Source organism: Oculina patagonica, chromosome 8, assembly GCF_052425735.1.
Source record: "Oculina patagonica isolate OP01 chromosome 8, crgOcupat, whole genome shotgun sequence".
Classification (NCBI taxonomy): domain Eukaryota; kingdom Metazoa; phylum Cnidaria; class Anthozoa; order Scleractinia; family Oculinidae; genus Oculina; species Oculina patagonica.
Genome location: NC_135765.1, coordinates 1504030 through 1530576, shown reverse-complemented (window position 1 = coordinate 1530576; position 26547 = coordinate 1504030). Strand labels below are relative to the sequence as shown.

General features: G+C 47.2%; 1 protein-coding gene across 1 annotated transcript; it reads right to left on the bottom strand.

Annotated features, from left to right (window-relative positions):
• Positions 1-10990: 10990 nt before the first annotated feature.
• Positions 10991-26479, bottom strand: LOC144663989 (uncharacterized). Its single transcript, XM_078525085.1, has 15 exons — positions 26419-26479; positions 24785-24875; positions 23852-23909; positions 22979-23020; positions 22793-22867; positions 22185-22342; positions 21519-21632; positions 19687-20567; positions 18669-18930; positions 16610-18287; positions 15547-15629; positions 14716-14795; positions 13280-13378; positions 12541-12606; positions 10991-11296 (listed from the first exon to the last, which is right to left on the bottom strand). Exons 2-15 carry the CDS (start codon positions 24843-24845, stop codon positions 11237-11239), a joined length of 3717 nt encoding a protein of 1238 aa, XP_078381211.1. The 5' UTR covers positions 24846-24875; positions 26419-26479; the 3' UTR covers positions 10991-11236.
• Between the last annotated feature and the right edge of the window lie 68 nt (positions 26480-26547).

The following is a 26547-nucleotide window of genomic DNA, read 5'->3' as shown; positions in this document are numbered from 1 at the left end:
CACTCCACTCGGAGAAGGAGAGAGGGAGGGGGAGGTACTCCCACTCACCCTTCTCCCACTCCACTCGGAGAAGGAGAGAGGGAGGGGGAGGTACTCCCACTCACCCTTCTCCCACTCCACTCGGAGAAGGAGAGAGGGAGGGGGAGGTACTCCCACTCACCCTTCTCCCACTCCACTCGGAGAAGGAGAGAGGGAGGGGGAGGTACTCCCACTCACCCTTCTCCCACTCCACTCGGAGAAGGAGAGAGGGAGGGGGAGGTACTCCCACTCACCCTTCTCCCACTCCACTCGGAGAAGGAGAGAGGGAGGGGGAGGTACTCCCACTCACCCTTCTCCCACTCCACTCGGAGAAGGAGAGAGGGAGGGGGAGGTACTCCCACTCACCCTTCTCCCACTCCACTCGGAGAAGGAGAGAGGGAGGGGGAGGTACTCCCACTCACCCTTCTCCCACTCCACTCGGAGAAGGAGAGAGGGAGGGGGAGGTACTCCCACTCACCCTTCTCCCACTCCACTCGGAGAAGGAGAGAGGGAGGGGGAGGTACTCCCACTCACCCTTCTCCCACTCCACTCGGAGAAGGAGAGAGGAGGGGGAGGTACTCCCACTCACCCTTCTCCCACTCCACTCGGAGAAGGAGAGAGGGAGGGGGAGGTACTCCCACTCACCCTTCTCCCACTCCACTCGGAGAAGGAGAGAGGGAGGGGGAGGTACTCCCACTCACCCTTCTCCCACTCCACTCGGAGAAGGAGAGAGGGAGGGGGAGGTACTCCCACTCACCCTTCTCCCACTCCACTCGGAGAAGGAGAGAGGGAGGGGGAGGTACTCCCACTCACCCTTCTCCCACTCCACTCGGAGAAGGAGAGAGGGAGGGGGAGGTACTCCCACTCACCCTTCTCCCACTCCACTCGGAGAAGGAGAGAGGGAGGGGGAGGTACTCCCACTCACCCTTCTCCCACTCCACTCGGAGAAGGAGAGAGGGAGGGGGAGGTACTCCCACTCACCCTTCTCCCACTCCACTCGGAGAAGGAGAGAGGGAGGGGGAGGTACTCCCACTCACCCTTCTCCCACTCCACTCGGAGAAGGAGAGAGGGAGGGGGAGGTACTCCCACTCACCCTTCTCCCACTCCACTCGGAGAAGGAGAGAGGGAGGGGGAGGTACTCCCACTCACCCTTCTCCCACTCCACTCGGAGAAGGAGAGAGGGAGGGGGAGGTACTCCCACTCACCCTTCTCCCACTCCACTCGGAGAAGGAGAGAGGGAGGGGGAGGTACTCCCACTCACCCTTCTCCCACTCCACTCGGAGAAGGAGAGAGGGAGGGGGAGGTACTCCCACTCACCCTTCTCCCACTCCACTCGGAGAAGGAGAGAGGGAGGGGGAGGTACTCCCACTCACCCTTCTCCCACTCCACTCGGAGAAGGAGAGAGGGAGGGGGAGGTACTCCCACTCACCCTTCTCCCACTCCACTCGGAGAAGGAGAGAGGGAGGGGGAGGTACTCCCACTCACCCTTCTCCCACTCCACTCGGAGAAGGAGAGAGGGAGGGGGAGGTACTCCCACTCACCCTTCTCCCACTCCACTCGGAGAAGGAGAGAGGGAGGGGGAGGTACTCCCACTCACCCTTCTCCCACTCCACTCGGAGAAGGAGAGAGGGAGGGGGAGGTACTCCCACTCACCCTTCTCCCACTCCACTCGGAGAAGGAGAGAGGGAGGGGGAGGTACTCCCACTCACCCTTCTCCCACTCCACTCGGAGAAGGAGAGAGGGAGGGGGAGGTACTCCCACTCACCCTTCTCCCACTCCACTCGGAGAAGGAGAGAGGGAGGGGGAGGTACTCCCACTCACCCTTCTCCCACTCCACTCGGAGAAGGAGAGAGGGAGGGGGAGGTACTCCCACTCACCCTTCTCCCACTCCACTCGGAGAAGGAGAGAGGGAGGGGGAGGTACTCCCACTCACCCTTCTCCCACTCCACTCGGAGAAGGAGAGAGGGAGGGGGAGGTACTCCCACTCACCCTTCTCCCACTCCACTCGGAGAAGGAGAGAGGGAGGGGGAGGTACTCCCACTCACCCTTCTCCCACTCCACTCGGAGAAGGAGAGAGGGAGGGGGAGGTACTCCCACTCACCCTTCTCCCACTCCACTCGGAGAAGGAGAGAGGGAGGGGGAGGTACTCCCACTCACCCTTCTCCCACTCCACTCGGAGAAGGAGAGAGGGAGGGGGAGGTACTCCCACTCACCCTTCTCCCACTCCACTCGGAGAAGGAGAGAGGGAGGGGGAGGTACTCCCACTCACCCTTCTCCCACTCCACTCGGAGAAGGAGAGAGGGAGGGGGAGGTACTCCCACTCACCCTTCTCCCACTCCACTCGGAGAAGGAGAGAGGGAGGGGGAGGTACTCCCACTCACCCTTCTCCCACTCCACTCGGAGAAGGAGAGAGGGAGGGGGAGGTACTCCCACTCACCCTTCTCCCACTCCACTCGGAGAAGGAGAGAGGGAGGGGGAGGTACTCCCACTCACCCTTCTCCCACTCCACTCGGAGAAGGAGAGAGGGAGGGGGAGGTACTCCCACTCACCCTTCTCCCACTCCACTCGGAGAAGGAGAGAGGGAGGGGGAGGTACTCCCACTCACCCTTCTCCCACTCCACTCGGAGAAGGAGAGAGGGAGGGGGAGGTACTCCCACTCACCCTTCTCCCACTCCACTCGGAGAAGGAGAGAGGGAGGGGGAGGTACTCCCACTCACCCTTCTCCCACTCCACTCGGAGAAGGAGAGAGGGAGGGGGAGGTACTCCCACTCACCCTTCTCCCACTCCACTCGGAGAAGGAGAGAGGGAGGGGGAGGTACTCCCACTCACCCTTCTCCCACTCCACTCGGAGAAGGAGAGAGGGAGGGGGAGGTACTCCCACTCACCCTTCTCCCACTCCACTCGGAGAAGGAGAGAGGGAGGGGGAGGTACTCCCACTCACCCTTCTCCCACTCCACTCGGAGAAGGAGAGAGGGAGGGGGAGGTACTCCCACTCACCCTTCTCCCACTCCACTCGGAGAAGGAGAGAGGGAGGGGGAGGTACTCCCACTCACCCTTCTCCCACTCCACTCGGAGAAGGAGAGAGGGAGGGGGAGGTACTCCCACTCACCCTTCTCCCACTCCACTCGGAGAAGGAGAGAGGGAGGGGGAGGTACTCCCACTCACCCTTCTCCCACTCCACTCGGAGAAGGAGAGAGGGAGGGGGAGGTACTCCCACTCACCCTTCTCCCACTCCACTCGGAGAAGGAGAGAGGGAGGGGGAGGTACTCCCACTCACCCTTCTCCCACTCCACTCGGAGAAGGAGAGAGGGAGGGGGAGGTACTCCCACTCACCCTTCTCCCACTCCACTCGGAGAAGGAGAGAGGGAGGGGGAGGTACTCCCACTCACCCTTCTCCCACTCCACTCGGAGAAGGAGAGAGGGAGGGGGAGGTACTCCCACTCACCCTTCTCCCACTCCACTCGGAGAAGGAGAGAGGGAGGGGGAGGTACTCCCACTCACCCTTCTCCCACTCCACTCGGAGAAGGAGAGAGGGAGGGGGAGGTACTCCCACTCACCCTTCTCCCACTCCACTCGGAGAAGGAGAGAGGGAGGGGGAGGTACTCCCACTCACCCTTCTCCCACTCCACTCGGAGAAGGAGAGAGGGAGGGGGAGGTACTCCCACTCACCCTTCTCCCACTCCACTCGGAGAAGGAGAGAGGGAGGGGGAGGTACTCCCACTCACCCTTCTCCCACTCCACTCGGAGAAGGAGAGAGGGAGGGGGAGGTACTCCCACTCACCCTTCTCCCACTCCACTCGGAGAAGGAGAGAGGGAGGGGGAGGTACTCCCACTCACCCTTCTCCCACTCCACTCGGAGAAGGAGAGAGGGAGGGGGAGGTACTCCCACTCACCCTTCTCCCACTCCACTCGGAGAAGGAGAGAGGGAGGGGGGAGGTACTCCCACTCACCCTTCTCCCACTCCACTCGGAGAAGGAGAGAGGGAGGGGGAGGTACTCCCACTCACCCTTCTCCCACTCCACTCGGAGAAGGAGAGAGGGAGGGGGAGGTACTCCCACTCACCCTTCTCCCACTCCACTCGGAGAAGGAGAGAGGGAGGGGGAGGTACTCCCACTCACCCTTCTCCCACTCCACTCGGAGAAGGAGAGAGGGAGGGGGAGGTACTCCCACTCACCCTTCTCCCACTCCACTCGGAGAAGGAGAGAGGGAGGGGGAGGTACTCCCACTCACCCTTCTCCCACTCCACTCGGAGAAGGAGAGAGGGAGGGGGAGGTACTCCCACTCACCCTTCTCCCACTCCACTCGGAGAAGGAGAGAGGGAGGGGGAGGTACTCCCACTCACCCTTCTCCCACTCCACTCGGAGAAGGAGAGAGGGAGGGGGAGGTACTCCCACTCACCCTTCTCCCACTCCACTCGGAGAAGGAGAGAGGGAGGGGGAGGTACTCCCACTCACCCTTCTCCCACTCCACTCGGAGAAGGAGAGAGGGAGGGGGAGGTACTCCCACTCACCCTTCTCCCACTCCACTCGGAGAAGGAGAGAGGGAGGGGGAGGTACTCCCACTCACCCTTCTCCCACTCCACTCGGAGAAGGAGAGAGGGAGGGGGAGGTACTCCCACTCACCCTTCTCCCACTCCACTCGGAGAAGGAGAGAGGGAGGGGGAGGTACTCCCACTCACCCTTCTCCCACTCCACTCGGAGAAGGAGAGAGGGAGGGGGAGGTACTCCCACTCACCCTTCTCCCACTCCACTCGGAGAAGGAGAGAGGGAGGGGGAGGTACTCCCACTCACCCTTCTCCCACTCCACTCGGAGAAGGAGAGAGGGAGGGGGAGGTACTCCCACTCACCCTTCTCCCACTCCACTCGGAGAAGGAGAGAGGGAGGGGGAGGTACTCCCACTCACCCTTCTCCCACTCCACTCGGAGAAGGAGAGAGGGAGGGGGAGGTACTCCCACTCACCCTTCTCCCACTCCACTCGGAGAAGGAGAGAGGGAGGGGGAGGTACTCCCACTCACCCTTCTCCCACTCCACTCGGAGAAGGAGAGAGGGAGGGGGAGGTACTCCCACTCACCCTTCTCCCACTCCACTCGGAGAAGGAGAGAGGGAGGGGGAGGTACTCCCACTCACCCTTCTCCCACTCCACTCGGAGAAGGAGAGAGGGAGGGGGAGGTACTCCCACTCACCCTTCTCCCACTCCACTCGGAGAAGGAGAGAGGGAGGGGGAGGTACTCCCACTCACCCTTCTCCCACTCCACTCGGAGAAGGAGAGAGGGAGGGGGAGGTACTCCCACTCACCCTTCTCCCACTCCACTCGGAGAAGGAGAGAGGGAGGGGGAGGTACTCCCACTCACCCTTCTCCCACTCCACTCGGAGAAGGAGAGAGGGAGGGGGAGGTACTCCCACTCACCCTTCTCCCACTCCACTCGGAGAAGGAGAGAGGGAGGGGGAGGTACTCCCACTCACCCTTCTCCCACTCCACTCGGAGAAGGAGAGAGGGAGGGGGAGGTACTCCCACTCACCCTTCTCCCACTCCACTCGGAGAAGGAGAGAGGGAGGGGGAGGTACTCCCACTCACCCTTCTCCCACTCCACTCGGAGAAGGAGAGAGGGAGGGGGAGGTACTCCCACTCACCCTTCTCCCACTCCACTCGGAGAAGGAGAGAGGGAGGGGGAGGTACTCCCACTCACCCTTCTCCCACTCCACTCGGAGAAGGAGAGAGGGAGGGGGAGGTACTCCCACTCACCCTTCTCCCACTCCACTCGGAGAAGGAGAGAGGGAGGGGGAGGTACTCCCACTCACCCTTCTCCCACTCCACTCGGAGAAGGAGAGAGGGAGGGGGAGGTACTCCCACTCACCCTTCTCCCACTCCACTCGGAGAAGGAGAGAGGGAGGGGGAGGTACTCCCACTCACCCTTCTCCCACTCCACTCGGAGAAGGAGAGAGGGAGGGGGAGGTACTCCCACTCACCCTTCTCCCACTCCACTCGGAGAAGGAGAGAGGGAGGGGGAGGTACTCCCACTCACCCTTCTCCCACTCCACTCGGAGAAGGAGAGAGGGAGGGGGAGGTACTCCCACTCACCCTTCTCCCACTCCACTCGGAGAAGGAGAGAGGGAGGGGGAGGTACTCCCACTCACCCTTCTCCCACTCCACTCGGAGAAGGAGAGAGGGAGGGGGAGGTACTCCCACTCACCCTTCTCCCACTCCACTCGGAGAAGGAGAGAGGGAGGGGGAGGTACTCCCACTCACCCTTCTCCCACTCCACTCGGAGAAGGAGAGAGGGAGGGGGAGGTACTCCCACTCACCCTTCTCCCACTCCACTCGGAGAAGGAGAGAGGGAGGGGGAGGTACTCCCACTCACCCTTCTCCCACTCCACTCGGAGAAGGAGAGAGGGAGGGGGAGGTACTCCCACTCACCCTTCTCCCACTCCACTCGGAGAAGGAGAGAGGGAGGGGGAGGTACTCCCACTCACCCTTCTCCCACTCCACTCGGAGAAGGAGAGAGGGAGGGGGAGGTACTCCCACTCACCCTTCTCCCACTCCACTCGGAGAAGGAGAGAGGGAGGGGGAGGTACTCCCACTCACCCTTCTCCCACTCCACTCGGAGAAGGAGAGAGGGAGGGGGAGGTACTCCCACTCACCCTTCTCCCACTCCACTCGGAGAAGGAGAGAGGGAGGGGGAGGTACTCCCACTCACCCTTCTCCCACTCCACTCGGAGAAGGAGAGAGGGAGGGGGAGGTACTCCCACTCACCCTTCTCCCACTCCACTCGGAGAAGGAGAGAGGGAGGGGGAGGTACTCCCACTCACCCTTCTCCCACTCCACTCGGAGAAGGAGAGAGGGAGGGGGAGGTACTCCCACTCACCCTTCTCCCACTCCACTCGGAGAAGGAGAGAGGGAGGGGGAGGTACTCCCACTCACCCTTCTCCCACTCCACTCGGAGAAGGAGAGAGGGAGGGGGAGGTACTCCCACTCACCCTTCTCCCACTCCACTCGGAGAAGGAGAGAGGGAGGGGGAGGTACTCCCACTCACCCTTCTCCCACTCCACTCGGAGAAGGAGAGAGGGAGGGGGAGGTACTCCCACTCACCCTTCTCCCACTCCACTCGGAGAAGGAGAGAGGGAGGGGGAGGTACTCCCACTCACCCTTCTCCCACTCCACTCGGAGAAGGAGAGAGGGAGGGGGAGGTACTCCCACTCACCCTTCTCCCACTCCACTCGGAGAAGGAGAGAGGGAGGGGGAGGTACTCCCACTCACCCTTCTCCCACTCCACTCGGAGAAGGAGAGAGGGAGGGGGAGGTACTCCCACTCACCCTTCTCCCACTCCACTCGGAGAAGGAGAGAGGGAGGGGGAGGTACTCCCACTCACCCTTCTCCCACTCCACTCGGAGAAGGAGAGAGGGAGGGGGAGGTACTCCCACTCACCCTTCTCCCACTCCACTCGGAGAAGGAGAGAGGGAGGGGGAGGTACTCCCACTCACCCTTCTCCCACTCCACTCGGAGAAGGAGAGAGGGAGGGGGAGGTACTCCCACTCACCCTTCTCCCACTCCACTCGGAGAAGGAGAGAGGGAGGGGGAGGTACTCCCACTCACCCTTCTCCCACTCCACTCGGAGAAGGAGAGAGGGAGGGGGAGGTACTCCCACTCACCCTTCTCCCACTCCACTCGGAGAAGGAGAGAGGGAGGGGGAGGTACTCCCACTCACCCTTCTCCCACTCCACTCGGAGAAGGAGAGAGGGAGGGGGAGGTACTCCCACTCACCCTTCTCCCACTCCACTCGGAGAAGGAGAGAGGGAGGGGGAGGTACTCCCACTCACCCTTCTCCCACTCCACTCGGAGAAGGAGAGAGGGAGGGGGAGGTACTCCCACTCACCCTTCTCCCACTCCACTCGGAGAAGGAGAGAGGGAGGGGGAGGTACTCCCACTCACCCTTCTCCCACTCCACTCGGAGAAGGAGAGAGGGAGGGGGAGGTACTCCCACTCACCCTTCTCCCACTCCACTCGGAGAAGGAGAGAGGGAGGGGGAGGTACTCCCACTCACCCTTCTCCCACTCCACTCGGAGAAGGAGAGAGGGAGGGGGAGGTACTCCCACTCACCCTTCTCCCACTCCACTCGGAGAAGGAGAGAGGGAGGGGGAGGTACTCCCACTCACCCTTCTCCCACTCCACTCGGAGAAGGAGAGAGGGAGGGGGAGGTACTCCCACTCACCCTTCTCCCACTCCACTCGGAGAAGGAGAGAGGGAGGGGGAGGTACTCCCACTCACCCTTCTCCCACTCCACTCGGAGAAGGAGAGAGGGAGGGGGAGGTACTCCCACTCACCCTTCTCCCACTCCACTCGGAGAAGGAGAGAGGGAGGGGGAGGTACTCCCACTCACCCTTCTCCCACTCCACTCGGAGAAGGAGAGAGGGGAGGGGGAGGTACTCCCACTCACCCTTCTCCCACTCCACTCGGAGAAGGAGAGAGGGAGGGGGAGGTACTCCCACTCACCCTTCTCCCACTCCACTCGGAGAAGGAGAGAGGGAGGGGGAGGTACTCCCACTCACCCTTCTCCCACTCCACTCGGAGAAGGAGAGAGGGAGGGGGAGGTACTCCCACTCACCCTTCTCCCACTCCACTCGGAGAAGGAGAGAGGGAGGGGGAGGTACTCCCACTCACCCTTCTCCCACTCCACTCGGAGAAGGAGAGAGGGAGGGGGAGGTACTCCCACTCACCCTTCTCCCACTCCACTCGGAGAAGGAGAGAGGGAGGGGGAGGTACTCCCACTCACCCTTCTCCCACTCCACTCGGAGAAGGAGAGAGGGAGGGGGAGGTACTCCCACTCACCCTTCTCCCACTCCACTCGGAGAAGGAGAGAGGGAGGGGGAGGTACTCCCACTCACCCTTCTCCCACTCCACTCGGAGAAGGAGAGAGGGAGGGGGAGGTACTCCCACTCACCCTTCTCCCACTCCACTCGGAGAAGGAGAGAGGGAGGGGGAGGTACTCCCACTCACCCTTCCACGGGATAATTTATTCATATATTCAGGCACCTCAAAAATGAAAATATTGTGCACTATATTGTTCTCATTTCCATTTATGAAGAGTCTTCCCATATGAAGACCTTATTTTGTTCTTGCCTTTTTTTCGTAAATCAGGGAAGTGGACTAAGCCCCTATGCCAATTTTAGAAGTGCTTTGGTGATAACGCATTTCGAAATTTGTGGTATCCCGGTTGAACCATTTTCTCGTGTCCTGGATGAATAATTATTGCGTATATCACTTTGCAAAGGTGGTGTTTTGGGCAGTGTAGTTAAACTATCCACGCGTTGTATTACATGCAATCTAAAAAGCCCTGGAACGATGCCAGTAAAACGCACGGGGACGGAGGTTTATCTTAGTTTCCTCCACAAAACGTTTGTTTTGGCACCACTGAGGGCATCTAAGTCGCTTTGCATGAAAGTAACCAAGAAGTTAGAATAAAGAGACAGCATTCAGTTTTCAAGGGTGCTAGATTTATTTTCCTCCTCGTTTACTAAGACACTATGCTAACATGCTAAGATATGGGTGTCTAAATACTAAATGGATTATCAACATATGGTAACTATAAATAAATTGACGTGCTTTTTAATCCTACATATCTCATCTTGAACTTCTTACGAAAAAAAAGAGATTTATTCAGTAGAATTTAAGATAATCAGCTCAATAAAGCAATGAACAATCATAATCATATTAAAATGTGTCAAAATGATAAAAAATATGCACAATACTTTGAGCATTGTCCAATTAACTGTGTGATTTGCTTAATGTATAATGGAAAATAACGAGATATTTACTCAAAATAAAAATAAAATGCCCTAGCAACATTATATACAGACGAATCTTCCCTCACACTGACGTTTCTTTGTTCTTTAGCGTACAGTTAGTCACGGACCAAGATTTTTCTCTCTTTTACTATGGCCTGTGCTTCACGCATGGGCCATAAAAAGGTTGATAAAAACCCTTAGTCCATAACTTACAATATAAATCCTGCATTGGGCTTGTAAGTATGAAACTGAGACCTCACTTTCTATTTACAGTAGCTTTGTTTACAAACCTCTAGCCTGTGAATACAACTATTTTTTTGTCAACTGCTGTTGCCAGCAACACTATAAATATACAGGTGTCTGGAACAGACATGCTTGACAAAAGACCCTTGATATATTTTCTTCCTACTCTACAGCTGGTTCTTGTTCAGTTGTTAGATGTTAACGAATGATAGTCAATTTAAAATTGTAGGTGACTGATTTACCTCAACACTAGTGAGTTAAATTTTTACAAAGTAACAAGAAAACAAGGCTACAATACATACACTACAGGTTCACAGCGGTAACACGCGCAAAAATCTACTGCCACTTCTGTTTTCGCACCTCAAACTTTGTGAGAGTTTGGAGCAAAAATGTGCAAAACGTTTGAAAGAAAACTTTATAAAAAGGGCAGTGGTAAACAAAATTACGGGCAGGTAACTAGGTGGATATAAATTTGTTAAATTTTCTATGTACATGCGGCGAACAACGATTAACTTTTCAGTGGCTGTCTTTACTTCTAACTTAAAGGTGGGGGATTTCTAAAATTTGAAACTTTTACAAGCGGCAGTTTTGGTGGACAACTACTCATGCACGCAATGAGTTTGCCTGCTGTGAATACTGCAGGTAACTCATAGACTAACCACACATGGTCAGATCAGACAATATATGTCAGTTGCACTGTATAAAAGTTGCAAGTTACCACAAGACATACTGGGCTATTAAAGTTGTTCAAAGGGTAGATAACGCTATCCACCGGGTAAATCGCTATCCGGTTGATAAGTGTTGACAAACACTATGCTATCCACTGGATAGTGATTTGTCCGGTGTTTTGCATTATGCATCCTTTGAACAACTGGGACCTGAATTTTAACCACAACATGGAAAATTAATTTTCTATCTTTTCCTAAAACGTACACTACTTGCTGGCAAGCATCAGTGCTTTGTTTCAATATTTTTGGCCACATCCAAACCACCTTAGAATACATCACATTTACTATGATGCTCCATAAAACTACATCTTACACTAGAGAAGTCATAAAAGTATTTTATACAGAGAGTTGTATACTTATTATTACATTATGTACAGAGGTTCAAAATTCTTATACAGTTCTCAGAACTGAATTTTACAAGACCTTTACCGACTCCAGTAAAAGAGGAAAACCAAGCGATTCATCTTGTTATGCAGAAGACTCTGACTTTGATGACACTCGTGGCTTTTTAGCAGGGGACACATGACACTGAAAATACATTATAGTTAACATTTTAGAAGTTTGCAAATAAAACACAAGGAAAGCCTAAAAATAACAAATGCTTGGTCTTTTCTTTGCCATATTCTGTAGTTCAACTTATAAATGTTTCAATCCATGATAACTTAATTTCTAACCGCCTATTTTCAAACTTGGTCACATCACTAGATGTTACATCACTAGATGTAACTTGGTTACATCTAGTGACCAATTATGGTACAACAGCTTTTGTAAGCAGACATCTTTATTCTCCCTGCTTTCCCCCCTCCCCTCCATGCCCCCAAAAATGACTGCAGCAAAGTCGATTGTGTAGTTCCAGAAAATATCCATACCCACCCCACAGACTTCATTGAAAATTCTGAGGGGTGATGGGGTGGGGGGTCTCGAAAGCCAAAATTGTTAAAACAAAGTATGGGGCTTAACTGGAATTTCCAAAGGGGTGGGTGGATTCAAACCAAAAAACCTTCCATGGGAGTGGTATGGACATTTTCTGGAACAACACATTATCAACAAAGTGTTGCTGGATCAATGTTTGTTTGAAGGACAGAACTTCTCGGCTTCAAAACTGATCTCAAATATTCATCATTGACATTTAAATTTGTTTCTCAGCAACGGTACCCCAAACATTATTTTGCAACTACATGTAAGATAGACATCCGACAGCAGATTGGTAAAGCTAGAGGGGCCTCTGCAAAATTGCGACCCGTGTGGAGGAGCAAAAACTACAGCAGAAGAACGAAGATTAAGATCTACCAAGCTTGTGTACTCTCTGTACTACTCTACGGATCTAAATGTTGGAGAATGACTGTGCATCTTGTCTCCGAAAAATCTTGCACATCTTTTGGCCACAAAAGATCTCCAACAAGGAGCTCTTTAAATTGACAGAACAGGAGGACATGAGTATTGTTCTCACACGGAAACGATGGAGTTGGATTGGTCATGTGCTCCGTAGAGAATCTACCAGCATTTCTAAAGTTGCTCTCAGATGGACACCAGAGGGTAAAAGAAAAAAAGGCCGTCCAAAATCCACCTGGAGAAGAACTGCAGAAGCAGAACTTCAGGCTCTAAATCTTACCTGGGGGCAAGCTTCGCGGCTTGCAAAGGACCGACAAGAATGGAGGCGACTTGTTGATGCCCTATGCGCCACTGGGCGTTTAAAGGATTGATGATGACATGTAAGATACTGACTGTTGTATTTCGTTTAGTGTTTGTTTATAAACTTGAACTGTTATTACCTTTTCCCATCTCTCCAACATTTTTGCATACTCTGTTTCATAGAATCTAAAAACTTCCTCACAATCCTGTTATGAAAAATATTGTAAAATGTCAGTCTAATAATAACGAAAAACTGTGACTCAAAATGATTGGCGCTTACATAATGTTCCATACACAGTCAATCAGATTGTTTCGACTTGTACTAATAAACTTACAATTCTACAAGACACGAGGAAAATTTTGTTATTGTTATAAGTCCAGAAAATTGTTTTCTGTATAGACTTTCACAGCCTCTCTATTTTTCAATGCAAAAGAATGCCAAAGAAACAGCAAGTGATGCGAGTGTGAGCGGGAAGCATGTGGGGAGGGCGTGTCCACATCTCTCGCGATTCTTCTCCCACCAACAAAGATGGAAGAAAACTACAAAAAAATAGAGGGCTCTTAACAGTCTATTTTCTGTAATTGACTAAAACATGTGAATGTACATTTTAAAGGCGTTCGATTCTGTGAAATCTACATGTACAACCCTTGCTGGACGATCCTGGTCAGTGGGACGCTAACGCAATAGCTCATCAAAATGACATTGAATCTCGCCTGCCCCTCCACCAGTTTATTTTTGACAACAGGCATGCAAATCGTTTTCATTGCAATCAAGATTACTTGGGGGAGGGGTGGGGAGCAACTGAAATAGTCTGCTATATTCTAAGACTTTGATCAGGCTTGTAATAATGTTTGCTGTGTCGTACAAACTGTACTGACCTGTCTAACATCATGCCCAGGTGGGTTGTATTTCAAACAGTTTGATTTCACCAGTAACATGTCAGAATGAAATTCACTGTATTCCTGATATTTCCCAGACTGAAAAAAAATTCATGAAGAACAACTTTGTTTAGTGCAGTTCTAATATAATTTAATTTGCAATCTCTGCTAAACCTATGGAAAAGCCAATAAGCATATTGCATTTAACTTCAAGCACAGCTTTCGTCTCCAACCTTGACTGCCAAAATCCCTTGCCAGAACTTTCACAGACAGTTAATATAAATAACAGAAATAATTAATGTCATCTGCTCTACACTGTACTTTCAAGTGGAGGAGGCAGGGGGTTAAGAACTTTCAGCTTTCCATTTACTCCCAGTTCTTGCCCCCTCCCTTAGTGGTTAGGATAGGATAGGATAGGATAGGATAGGATAGGATAGGATAGGATAGGATAGGATAGGATAGGATAGGATAGGATAGGATAGGATAGGATAGGATAGGATAGGATAGGATAGGATAGGATAGGATAGGATAGGATAGGATAGGATAGGATAGGATAGGATAGGATAGGATAGGATAGGATAGGATAGGATAGGATAGGATAGGATAGGATAGGATAGGATAGGATAGGATAGGATAGGATAGGATAGGATAGGATAGGATAGGATAGGATAGGATAGGATAGGATAGGATAGGATAGGATAGGAGAGGAGAGGAGAGGAGAGGAGAGGAGAGGAGAGGAGAGGAGAGGAGAGGAGAGGATAGGATAGGATAGGATAGGATAGGATAGGATAGGATAGGATAGGATAGGATAAGATAAGATAAAAAAAAGGTTAAAAGGTTTTTCAGTGAACAATATAATACATGAAGTGAAAAAAATACACTAGTTATATATTAATAAAAAATAGAAATAAATAGAAAAAAATAGGTAGGAAAAAATGAAAGAAATAAGAAAAAATTTAATTTAAGAACTTGCTGAGTAACTTTGTCTTCAGAGTCTTCTTAAAATTTGCATGACTCTCGCATAGCTTTAAGTCTTTGTCTAAAGAGTTCCATAGCTTGACTATTCTGTAATAAAAAGACCTCTGGCCAGCAGAGGTTTTGCACAGGGGAATATTCAGTTGTTGTGAATTTCTTGTGGTTCCTGCCTCTTTGCAGTATTTCTTTGCAAAATGTTTTCTCAATATTTCTCCTGATTCTTATTGCCTTGGGAATCCCACTTCCTGCCCTCCAACCACCCTCCCCCCCCCCCCCCCACGTACCCCAACCTCGTTCCCAGCGTCTCTCAGGGGGCGGGAAGATGAGAGACGCTGGGAACGAGGTTGCACGTACCCCTCTCACCCCTACTCTCCCGGCCTCCTGCCCCCTGTCCTCCTCCTGTCACAATGTCTTAGGGTGGAAAAGCTACATGTAAATGCAGTTTAGACAAGTTAGCTTACCTCCAGCTTAACTCTTATTGTACCAAAATCCATTGGAGTTTTAATAACTTTGTAGTATCCTGGTGCATCAACTGGGTCCACTGATAAGAAACAATAGAAACAAAGAAAAATTATACTCACGCCTCAACAATAAATTAATGTGATTATTATTTGTGGTAGAAAATGACTACGCTTTGTGAACTATTACTTTTCATACACCTCATCCACTGATATAAATATATACCCTCTTCAATTAATAACAATTAGTTTACAGTAAGGATAGAGCGATTTTAACTTGTGTTTCCAAAGCAATTTGCTTTTGCTTTGGTCTTGCATCACTACACTCAAGTCATTGGTTTAAAAAATTTGCACCACTTTCTTAACCAATTACAAGTAAAACCAAAATCAAACGTGACTTGCTAGCAGACGTTTCCCACGCTTTGTGCTGGCTACATGTATTTACTTCGAGTTTTATCAGAGCCCTTTGGGATTGGCCAGTGTGATAACTTTGGTTTTGGTTTAAATGCACTCAATCAAAAATCGCTCTTGGAGCAGTTTTCAAATGAGTGTAGCAAAACCAAAGTAATTACTCTGGCCAATCACAAGACACAGATCAACCAGTCAGCCAATCAAAACTCGATTCAAATACATGTAGCTGGCACTAAGCGCAGGATAACAAGCGTGAGAGAATCACGATTGGTTTTGGTTTTACTTCTGATTGGCTAAGAAAGTGGCGCGAGATTTTTAAACCAATCACTAAGCGTAGAAATGCAAAACCAAAGGAAACACAAATTACTTTTGACAAGTGAAAACCGCTCTAAGCTGAACAGATTATCTCCAGTTGTCAATTACCTGGTTTGAGGAACCAAGTAGCAGCGCCAAAATCACCTTTCCGTCTTCCTTGACCACGATAGCTGGCCACTTTCTGCAACAAGCTAAAGAAATTGTGATATAACAATCACAAGTCATTATCGCAGCATTATTGCAGTTTTCAGTGATATGCCAACTCTGAAATTCAATTCTTGACTAACGGTTTATGCTTTTTGCTGTCGTCAATCATGTTAGTGAACTGCTTGGGAAACAGGAGTTTACTTCAACCGGTTGGAAAGGTCATGTCTGTTAGTTTTGATTGGAGGATTTCAACGAATTTTTTGTGTGTTTCACGGTTAGTTGGCTGTCGCCATAATTATGATTGACGGCAGCAAAAAACGCAATCGTTAGTTCGATTTTGAATTTCAGAGTTCTCATATTACTGAAAATCGCAATAATTAAAAGTAAAAAAATTATATTCGGTGGTGTATCTGTAATAAATAAAGTAAAAAGGTAAAGCCTTTTTGAAGCCTACTAGATCGACAGGCTGGCATTTATTTCTGGTTTCTGTAGCATAAAGAGTTAGAAGCATTCCCACTCGCCCTATATGGGATGTTAGTATACTAAGTTCGTTGCACGCTCCTCCAGCATTTTGTCAGCTAACCCCCGACCATTTTGTGGTACCCATTTACAGTGAATACTCCTGGCTAGAGAGAGACACTATTAGAGAGAAGTTCAGAACACAACATGCAACCTTGGCCAGGCCTCAAAACTGGATTTCTCAATCTACATGTAGAGTCAAGACTGCATGTTAACCTTTAGGTCCCCTGCCCAATGCATTCTCATTAATAATGAACAAAGCTACCTAAAAGGAACTACGTCATGGACAACGCAATCTTCATCAATCGAAACTATCCTCGTTTATTTCCGGGTTTTTATTATTCCTTTGGTGTTTTCCATGAAAGAAAACTGTTACTTTGAGGCTTCCTTCAATTTATTACTAATCAAATAGCCTGTGTACAGCCGGCTGTACAAAGGCTACTAATCAGAAAAATGACTTAAAATACCGTGACATAGCTCCTTTAAACACAGTCACATGACATACCTGAGGGCACCACGGACCCAGCCACTGACTTGTCTTGATGGTGACACATCAAGTGATGTTGGAGGCTTTCTTTTCCTTCCACTTGTTCTTACATTACCAAAGGCTTCCAGAGCTCTAATTTCCTTTTCTGTCAGTTCTGCGCATTCTGTTGCACTGTTTGAACTACTTGTAGACGTGGACAAGACGTCAATGGGTGTATCAGTGATGTCCCAACTCTCCTCTTCGAATCTCGATAAAATGCTTGAAGTTTGACCTTCAACGAGGGTTTTATCACTGTCTGTCACAACAGTGGTGTGATCAGTCATTACTTTTCCTTTCACTTCTAACGCTGGTATCTGAGGCAAGACTGAACTCTCCTGAGAAGAAGAAGGTTGAATTGCTTCCAATAATCCTGATGGTAACTCAAAAGGTTGGTTATCATTTGTCAGAAGTCCTGCTTCTTCTGACTTCCCCACTGAGTTTCCTTCCATGCTCTCCACAAAGCTTTCAATTATTTGCAAGGCATTGTCCACAGGTAAACCATCCTCGCCACCAGCTATGACCACATTTTGATCATCTTCAGCAACTCCTTGCAATGAGGATTGAAGATCTGAATCATTGTCAGCTGTAAAGTTTTTCTCTTCTTCATCCACATGTAATGACTCTGAGTAAATATTCTGAGATAAATTATCACCTACCAAATCAGAAATTCCACTGGAAACATCCAATCTCTCAACAGTTACATTTTCGATAGATTCCTTAGCTGATGGTGACTGTTTGTCAGAGGTTTCTGTTTCACTTGATGCATTTTTCTGTGCTTCCAAAGAATCTAAATCTGGGACTGATACTTCAACATCTTGTAATGATACTGGATCTAAAACTGCTTCTACAGTACCTAACACTGTTTGCGGAATTTCGTCTGTGGAATGCTCTGTTTGATCCTTGACAGGCGTACTTTCAGCTATGCTTTTGAAAAAATCCATGGCTGATGGGGTTTCAGTGATATTACAGCCTGCGCTGTCTATTGTTTCAGAGCACATGAGAAGAGAATCATCTTCAGACGAAGTGTTATTATCACATTCGGTCCCACTGCTCTGCTCGTTCAGTACTGGCGGCCTAGTGTTTGATGTTGCGGATAACTCAGAACGTTCTGTTAATGAACAAGTGTCACTCGATTCTGAACAATGAGTCTTGGCAGCCAGATTACCTTGATTAGCAGTTAGCAGACCCGCATCTTGACTTGTCGAAACTACAGCAGGAAACTGTTGTGCTACAACATCAGTGGTCAAAGCTGGAGTTGCTAAACCAGAGACGGCCGTGTTCACAGCTAACGGCACTGGGGATTGCAGTGCTGTTGCTGCATGTGGAACTACGCCAGTTGCCACGGGAACCAGAACAGTTGGAAGAACTGTTGCGACACTTTTTGCCGGAGCAGGAAGGATGGTGGGAAGCTTTCTGACGCTGGAAGTATTGGCGGCGGCAGCAGACGGTGCTATGCTTGATGGTTTGGGCGGAGCAGGAAGAATGGCAGGGAGAGGTCTTGATCTGACTTGCGTTGTGACAGTTGGAGCCGACAGAGTGGGTGTCATCTGGGTGGGAGCTGGCTTGGGACAGACAGTCGCTAAGGCTGCAGATGGTTTAGTGTCTTTTTTGGATGCAGGCTGAGATTGAGAGACTGCTGGGGATGTCAGTGCAATTCCTGAAAATAATAAATAAAAATAAATTGAATTTTGACTTTTACAGAAGCTAACAATGACAGATCCTGAAATTCAGCCTGCAAATTATTTTTTGATTAGTGGATTTTGATTTAAAACATTTCTGGTTTTAGTATTCCTGCTCTTGATTTCTTCCTTGTGGGTATTGTAAACTGTTATAAGCATAAGAAAGAAATCTTTGCATCTGTCCCTGTTAATGTTATGCTGCCTGATTACATTGCAAGTCCAGCACAGGTCCTATAATCTTGTGATGTACATGGGGATCTATACATTACAAACTTTTGAAGCAGACAAGTGAATTTCGATACAAACAGGATGCTAAAAATGATTTTGCAATGGCCATTTTTTTCCAATACAATACTTACCTTGTGTCTTAGAGATAACTATTCCCTGGGATGACGCACATGTAGTGGGGGTTGAAGTATTTGGACCAGGTTGTAAGGGAGCTGGTACAGAGAGAACTACCCTCTTCGTTCCACCCACAAGTGTTGTCATAACAACAGTTTTGGATGCCGACGACGCTGGCTGAGTCACTGTGTTAGAAACTTTGGTTTTTGTTGCAGTATGAGAAGCCAGTGTAGCAGCTGTAGAAACTGAAGTCTTGCTAACTGAAGTGTTCGGAGTTACCTGAGAACAACATTACATTTTGAATAACCATACGCAGTTAAAAAACTTCAAACAACAGACATCTGCAGCACCCACCCTACAACAACAACAACAACAACAACAAAGTTTATTTGAACTGTAAAATTACAAAGAAATGTTTAAACAATAAATAAATTAAAAATACATACAGTTGCTGGTCACCCAAAATAACTAAAAAGCTAAACTAGTTGGGTGACCACCATTTATTAATTTAAAATAAATACAACGTCAGAAAAGAGGCATTTTACATTTTACAATTTTACACAATTAATTAGAGATACCCCTCTCCTTACTCATGCCGGGACAGAAGAGAAGGCAGTTCCCTTCTCTTTTTTTGGCACCCCAAATGGAAGAGAAGAGATCCATTGTGTACTGGGAAACATCTATGTAGATGCTCCTTAACAGTTCAATCACACACAAACTTGTGAGAACACTTTATGAATGATAACGTCTATGCTCAAAATTCACCAAGCCTTGTTTACACAAATTGTTGTCAACCCTCTGCCACATTCATGCAGTTTTCACTCAAGGTATTCTTTACATCTTTTCTGCTACCAGAATTGGTTCACGATAAAATTTACAAGTTTGTAAGTACTTTGAAACGGAAGTGAAACTAGCCAGTCTGACATAAACATGTATAAAGGCTACTTAGAAAACACTCCCATGGGGCTTGGGCTCTCAAATTCCAAACATGTATGTATAATACGTCTTCTATATTTGGTAAATAACTATCCCTACCTGAGAAGTAGACTTTGTCATGCTAGCTGGACTGCTGATTCCTGGCACCATGCCAGCAACAGTTGTTTTGCTGAGACCTGTTGTCATGACAACCACTGGTTTGCTTACACCGACACCACCAGTTCCTGGAACATGGATAACACGAACAACAGGCTGAGTGCTTGAGGCTGGCAAGGCAGAGGAGGCCTGAGAACTAGGACTGGGTGTTACCATGGTAACAGTAGAACAGGTTCCCATAGTGGCTGGTGTGACAGACTTGAACTTCACAGTTCCCGGAAGTGGTTTAAATCTAGCTGCTGCTGGTTTTACTTTATGTCTTGCCGCTAATTGAGCTGCTGTTAAACCAGTTTTGAGGGTCACCCCAACAGGACTAGCTGTGGCCCCCAGAGTTGATGATCCTGAAGAGACGTTCTTGACAGTGGTTGACAATGGGGCCTTTGACGTCAAAACAGCCTTAGGAGGGGTACCAGAGGTGACTTTGGTTTGAGACTTTGGTGTTGACTGAGTCATTACTGTTTGAACTTTGGCAGGTGACGACGTGACAGACGTCATGGTCTTATAGCTCAGGACCGTCTTGGCCTGGCAGACGGCCTGCGACACTGCTACAGTCTTGGTAAGTAGTTTCACTTGTGACGCAGAGGCAGGAAGAGGCATGGCACGTGGTATGGCCTTAATTGTTCCTGCTGGTCCTAGAGCTTTTCCTGACTTTGTCATGGTACTTACTGATGTGGTCTGCTTAGTGAGAGGTTTTGACACCAGTGTAGGGGTGGGGATAGTGACTTTTGTCACTGGCTTGTTAAGGCTTGATACACTCAGTCGTCTTTTTCTCTTTGGTTTGCCATCATCATCATAACCATCTACGTCATTTCCTTGTGCTGCACCTATGTATCAATTGATACTGTACTCAATATAACTAATGATTGCATTCCTACTGTAAGTTGTATCTTATCCATAAAGGCCAGTCCAAACGGGAAATGTTTGGCAATCAAACATGATCAAACATTGTTTGGCGACCAAACATTTTCCCGTTTGGACACCCTTTTTGATCGTGTTTGATTGTGTTTGATAAAATTTGAACATCGTCAAACATTTGATCAAACATCGTAAAACATTTGTTCATTTGGACGGCTTTGTCAAACATGTTTTGTGCGCGCATGCATTCTGGGCTCGCTCTTTGACTTGTATCCATAGACACCGCGTGCTGCTTACCCACAATCAGCTAATTCTTAATGTTGATCAAATATGTTTGATACCGTTTGGACACTCGGTATAACGTCATCATGTTTGGTCACCAAACAATGTTTGATGGTGTTTGATCGCCAAACATTTTCCATTTGGACAGGGCTTAACCCATGCAAAAGACCCGAGACAGGTACCTTAAACGCTCCCTAAGTAAGTAATTGGAAGGTATACCTGAAGCAGTCATGTCACTTCCATCAAAAAAGCTGAAATAGGAATGCGTCTAAATAGCAATACATTTGGGAGATTTTGTTTAGAAACACGGGATGAGGGAGAGGTGATTAGAATATTCCACTTGTCATTTTAATAAAGTAGCACTGCTGTATGCTTAGCAGGCCTGTAAGAGGATCTGTTGATTTTTTTTTGGGCTTCCCCCCCAAAAAAAGTTTCTCTCCCAGTCTACAGTATCAATGGCACAAAAGAAATGAAACATCCTGTGAACACTGCAACCCTTCCACCCTAAACAGTGCTTGTGCCATTTTGTCTTGCATCCTGCATGTATATGTACATTCTCACAACTGCACAAGTTAAATTTGTCAAGAAACAGTAAAAGAAAGTAAGACTTTTATTAATCAGCTGGGGGCTGTTTTTACCTGACTGGTTCTGCTGTTTCACAGTTGCAGCTTTGGAGTTATTCTGCTGGCTGCCTGAAGCTGATGAGTTTACTGAGTTTGATCCACTAGAACTAGTACTGCCAGCTTTATTGGCTAAAAGACAATTATCACATCAAGTTAATCAGAATATGTTATACTAACAGTAAAACTGCAAGTAATGATCTCTGTTAGAATATGAAAGAAATTTCATTCATAACATCCCTCCATAAGAATATAAGAAATTCAATAGATAAAAAGCCATGTAAAAACTGGATGTCGTAGTTAAAAACCTACAATGAGCGCCAAAAGTGTTGAAACATTTGGCACTGTTTTAGTACCTTGGACAAATTTTACCCTTCACCCCTTTGATATAGCCTCCCCCCCAAGATTTACTATTTGCAAGACTTGCCTCGTTTTTGTACAACATCGAAAAGGGGGAGTGGGATTGGCTCATAAGCTACAATGGATGTAAAGTGGAAAATGGGAATGTTAAATTAAGTATTCATTTCAACCAACTGTCTCAGGGACTTTGTTACTCATTGTAGGGTCATTACCATAATCCTTAAGAAATCAAACTAGTTTGAAATCATTTTAACTTGAAATCCACTTTAAACATCAACATCGACGCAATTACAAATGTAGAAATGACTTTTCTGAAGCTAGTACCTGAGGAAACTGGAACCTTAGCATTTGCAGCAGCTGCAGAATTAGCAGCAGCAGTAGCTGAAGCACTGAACACTGTCTGCGGCACAAGGCGAGGCATGAGTGGAACAAGCCTTCTCCCCTCTGCTGCCCATTCAGCACAGCTACCTGCACCATAAATGCTACAAATAGAAAAAAAGATAAATAATAGTTCATTAGTAACATACAAATCTTGTGTTACCAGGTTATAGCGCACTGTGACCTTATAAATTATATCATGGTGTGAAATTCTAATAAATTCCCAAGCCTTTATTTTGACAAAATGTGCATGAAATTTTTTCCTAATTTCACTCATCACCATTTGATTACCCATACTAATTTGTATGTCAGACATAAAATCTAAGAGTCAATAGTTCAAGTATGGACAGTGTCACATGTTGCATTCTTGGGGAAGACACCTATCTCTAGCAACACTTTTTTTAAAATGTACACAAAAGAAAACTTGCATCTTATCCAGAGGTGGTGTTAATTCGGATGGGGCACATAACATACAACGACATAGCTCGGCCTCCTGATTGAAATTTCAAGAACTTTCCATTACTTAAACTGAACCATTTCAATCTAATATGTACCTTTCAGCCACAATGCCCAGCCTGTCATCACTATATGCTCTTCGTACTTCAGCTCTATGACGTTCTGTTGATATACTGTCAATTTAAAAACAAAAAATTAGGAACAAATGTTTTTTTGATTGAAGTTATTATTCTAAACATCACACACACTTATTATCAATAACAACATTCTGTCAAATTTTTTACCTGAGCTGAGTCCCAAGATCCTGCAAGATCTTCTTTTTAGAACTGTAAGAAATCATAAAAAAAAAACAACAACAAACAAACAAGTTTTACTAACTACAAAAAAAGTCAGCTTATTATTCAATAATTATTTTGTGCAAGAAACAGTAGCCAATGGTTAGGATGTTGAATTCTGGATTCACAGGTCCAGGGTTGGAGCTCTTCCGGGGTCACTGTAGTGTGTTCTTGGGCATGATATTTTTCCCTCGTAGTACCTTTCTCCACCTGCATGTGTAAGTGGGCACTAGTAAAATAAATGCAGGGGTTAAGGTCATTGCCCTGAAATAGAACTGAACACAATTTTTTAACCAAACTTCGCCTACTGGTTTATTACTTTATGGGAACTTAAATTTTGAAATAAAAAAGGGGGGTCACCAGATTCGTTTAGGAGCAGGAAGACCTTGTATATTCCATATAATTCCTTTAAAATTCCTCTGCGACTACTAGCAAAGTACACGATTTTAGCGATAATTTATTTCTCAAACACAAGAATTGATCTGTTTTCATTTTACAGAAAGAATTTGATCGCTACACCCAAAATATGAGAAAAAAATGATAGGTCACCAGACTCGTTTACGAGAAAGCGACAGTTTACTTCTCTCGCGGACTAAGCCACATAGAAAAAAGCCGCCATTTTATTTATGTGCGCGCGCTCGCGCGCGCTTATCACGCGTAAAATTCTGCGCAGTAAGGATGCGCAATGCAATACAGGGCAATGACCTTAACTCTGCAGTGGAATAGCATTCCATCCAGGGGGTGTAAAAAACTCCTAATAATTTTTATACCACAGAAACCAATGATTAACCCCCACCTAATTGGTAATAATTGGCAACTCACCGACTTAATTCTCCTTGGGCCCTAAAAGCACTGATGATTGAGGAATATGCTTCCAGCTCTGAAAAACAGTCAATAAAATCACACTTGATTATTATTTTTTTTATCCTGATTATTTTGTTTCATTGCAAGATGTACACAAGATACCATAAAAATAATATTGACTGCAGTATAGATGCAGTTGTTGATAAGACAATACAACAATTTGATGGGACACCAAGTTGACAATTTCAAATCTGTGCTCTTAGAATAATTGCAGGGTACCCGAATGCTCTTACCGTAAATGATCTAATAAACGCCCGGGGCGTCTATTAAATTTTTGGGTCCTAGGGGAGGCGTTAAATAGATATGAGGTGTTTATTAGAGAGAGGCGTTTATTTCAATTTAACAGTAGCAACGTCAACACAACTAATAGGATGGGTAGTTTTCTACTGGAGTAAGATACATAACAGAGTTTGTAAGTAGGAGACTAATCTAATCTGCGCTAATGCAAAGCCTTGAGATGCCGTTCATAGTTCGATATCGACGTTTTTTTATCGTCATCGGGGTTAACCATGTTGGCGTTGTTGGCCTCTTCGATGTCCGAGTCAAGCAAAAAACTAACTTTATTGCGTGAAATTACTCTATGGAGCATTTCCTTGGTTTTTGAGATGATTCCTGGAGGGGGGCGTCTATTAGACACGGGGGGTTTATTAGAGAGGGGCGTCTAATACAAACTTAACACCTCAGAGGGGGCGTTTATTAGATAAGAGGCGTTTATTTGAAGGAGGGCGTTTATTAGATCATTTACGGTATGTAAGAAATCTTTGGTGCCCTATACAAGTCGCCCAAAGATAAAAGTAGGTCGCCTGTAGCACTCTGGCTCTGCTAGAGCACAGCAATTTCCAGTATTTTTGTCACCTTTTGAAGTGATGTTATGTGAAGAATGTAACTTACCCAGCCGCCTGAGAATTCTTTTAGCTTCATCTCTAGTTACATCCATCATTTCAGCACACATTTTGACCTAGTTATGATTCCTTGAACTTCCCTGGGACAGGTTAACAAAAAAAAAACTTTTTAATACACCTACAGGAGCTTGATTTATAAACTCTTCAGATATCTAATACAGCAATCAATTCCAACTTAAACATCATTCCTTCAGCTCTTAGTATTTGATCATATTCTAATGCTAAATTGCACAATCTAAATGCTAAATTATTATAAATTATTACTCCTACAAACTATTATGTTTATCAACCATAAAGTGAGAAAACGAGGAAAAATTTAAGAGCACATGATCTAAAACTTGTATGAATATGCATTATAATATAAAACGGAATTTTCACCTTGAATAGTAAAACAGCTTTTTTCCAAAATCTATTACATGTAGTGCAAGATTAAAAAGTGATGTCTAAAACACAATACTGAAAGCAGTATCAATTTGATGGGTAACTTTAATTTTTTCAAATAAGGGCAAAAGTGCAAAGCATTTCCAACTGCTTACGAATGAGAAGAACGAATGAGCAGAGGGGAAATCAAAGTTAGGTGTTACGGGGTTGGAAGCTAATGTATCAGTCAAATCGAAGGTTCAACATCCCCCCCGGGCATACCCCGGGCATTTGACGCCTTTGTCGTCCCTGGGGGTGGGGAATTTGATCACTACACATATGGGGTGGGGAATTTGATCTCTAACCTCGATTTCGTGCTGCGTGTCCCAGTAAGTGAACGTGGGTTGATAAATCATGGCGGAGGCCGAAATAAGGTCCAAAATGGCGAGTTTAAGGATTTTAAAAGAAAAGATTGCCGCTTTGTGAACACTTGGATAAAAAGCGAAGGGTTACAAAGGCTTTTTCCTGTATTTTAGACTTGTCTGCAGACTTGGCGCGTGAATTAATTCACGGAAAAAGGAATTTTTAATGACCTGAAATGGATCTATGGTGGGGCATTTGAACGGCTTTTTGGCCCGGGGAGGGGGGAATTTGAACACAAATTTTTCAAAAATTCAAATGCCCAGGGTGTTGCCCGGGGGGGGGGGATGTTGAACCTTCGATTTGACTGGTACATAAGCGCTAGCTAAAACAACGAGAAAACATGAAATTTAGCTACCTAAGATTTTGAAATAGTAGGATAGAGCTTTTAATTTTTTTGACAAGAATGCAAAGCACGAAGCACTTGCGCGCAACATCTTGATCTCCGATGTACTGTTTGAATCTCGTTCATGCGCATGAAAGCTTAGCTACGGGTATGAAAATCTGATATTTGTCTACATCACGCATATCCCAAGAAAAAAAAGAAATCTTTAATTCTAAATAGCACCGAAAACTGATTTTAGAAATTCCTGCAGTGCTAATATCTTCCAAGGATGTCTTGAAATTACACTGTGTGAACAAATAAAAAGTAAATGGTTTTCTTTAAGTGAGACCTCGGGCTTTTTGACGAAGCTTCAGTGCTTCTTGTCCGATTGGCGCGGGAATCAAATTGAAATATGATTCATTCCAAAAATTATAACGAAACGCTTTTAAACGAAAACGAGGAAACATCGAAAATGCATTCAAATAAAAAAGGTGAAAGACAAAAAGGTATAACCGTACCTTGAAATAAGGCGTTTCTTTCAACGACAATCGCCAAAGACAAACCGTCCGCCATCTTTGATTCGTCCCATAGCAATACGCATGCGTTGTTATTGTTTACAAAGACAGCTTACTCGCGGGCTCAGCGTC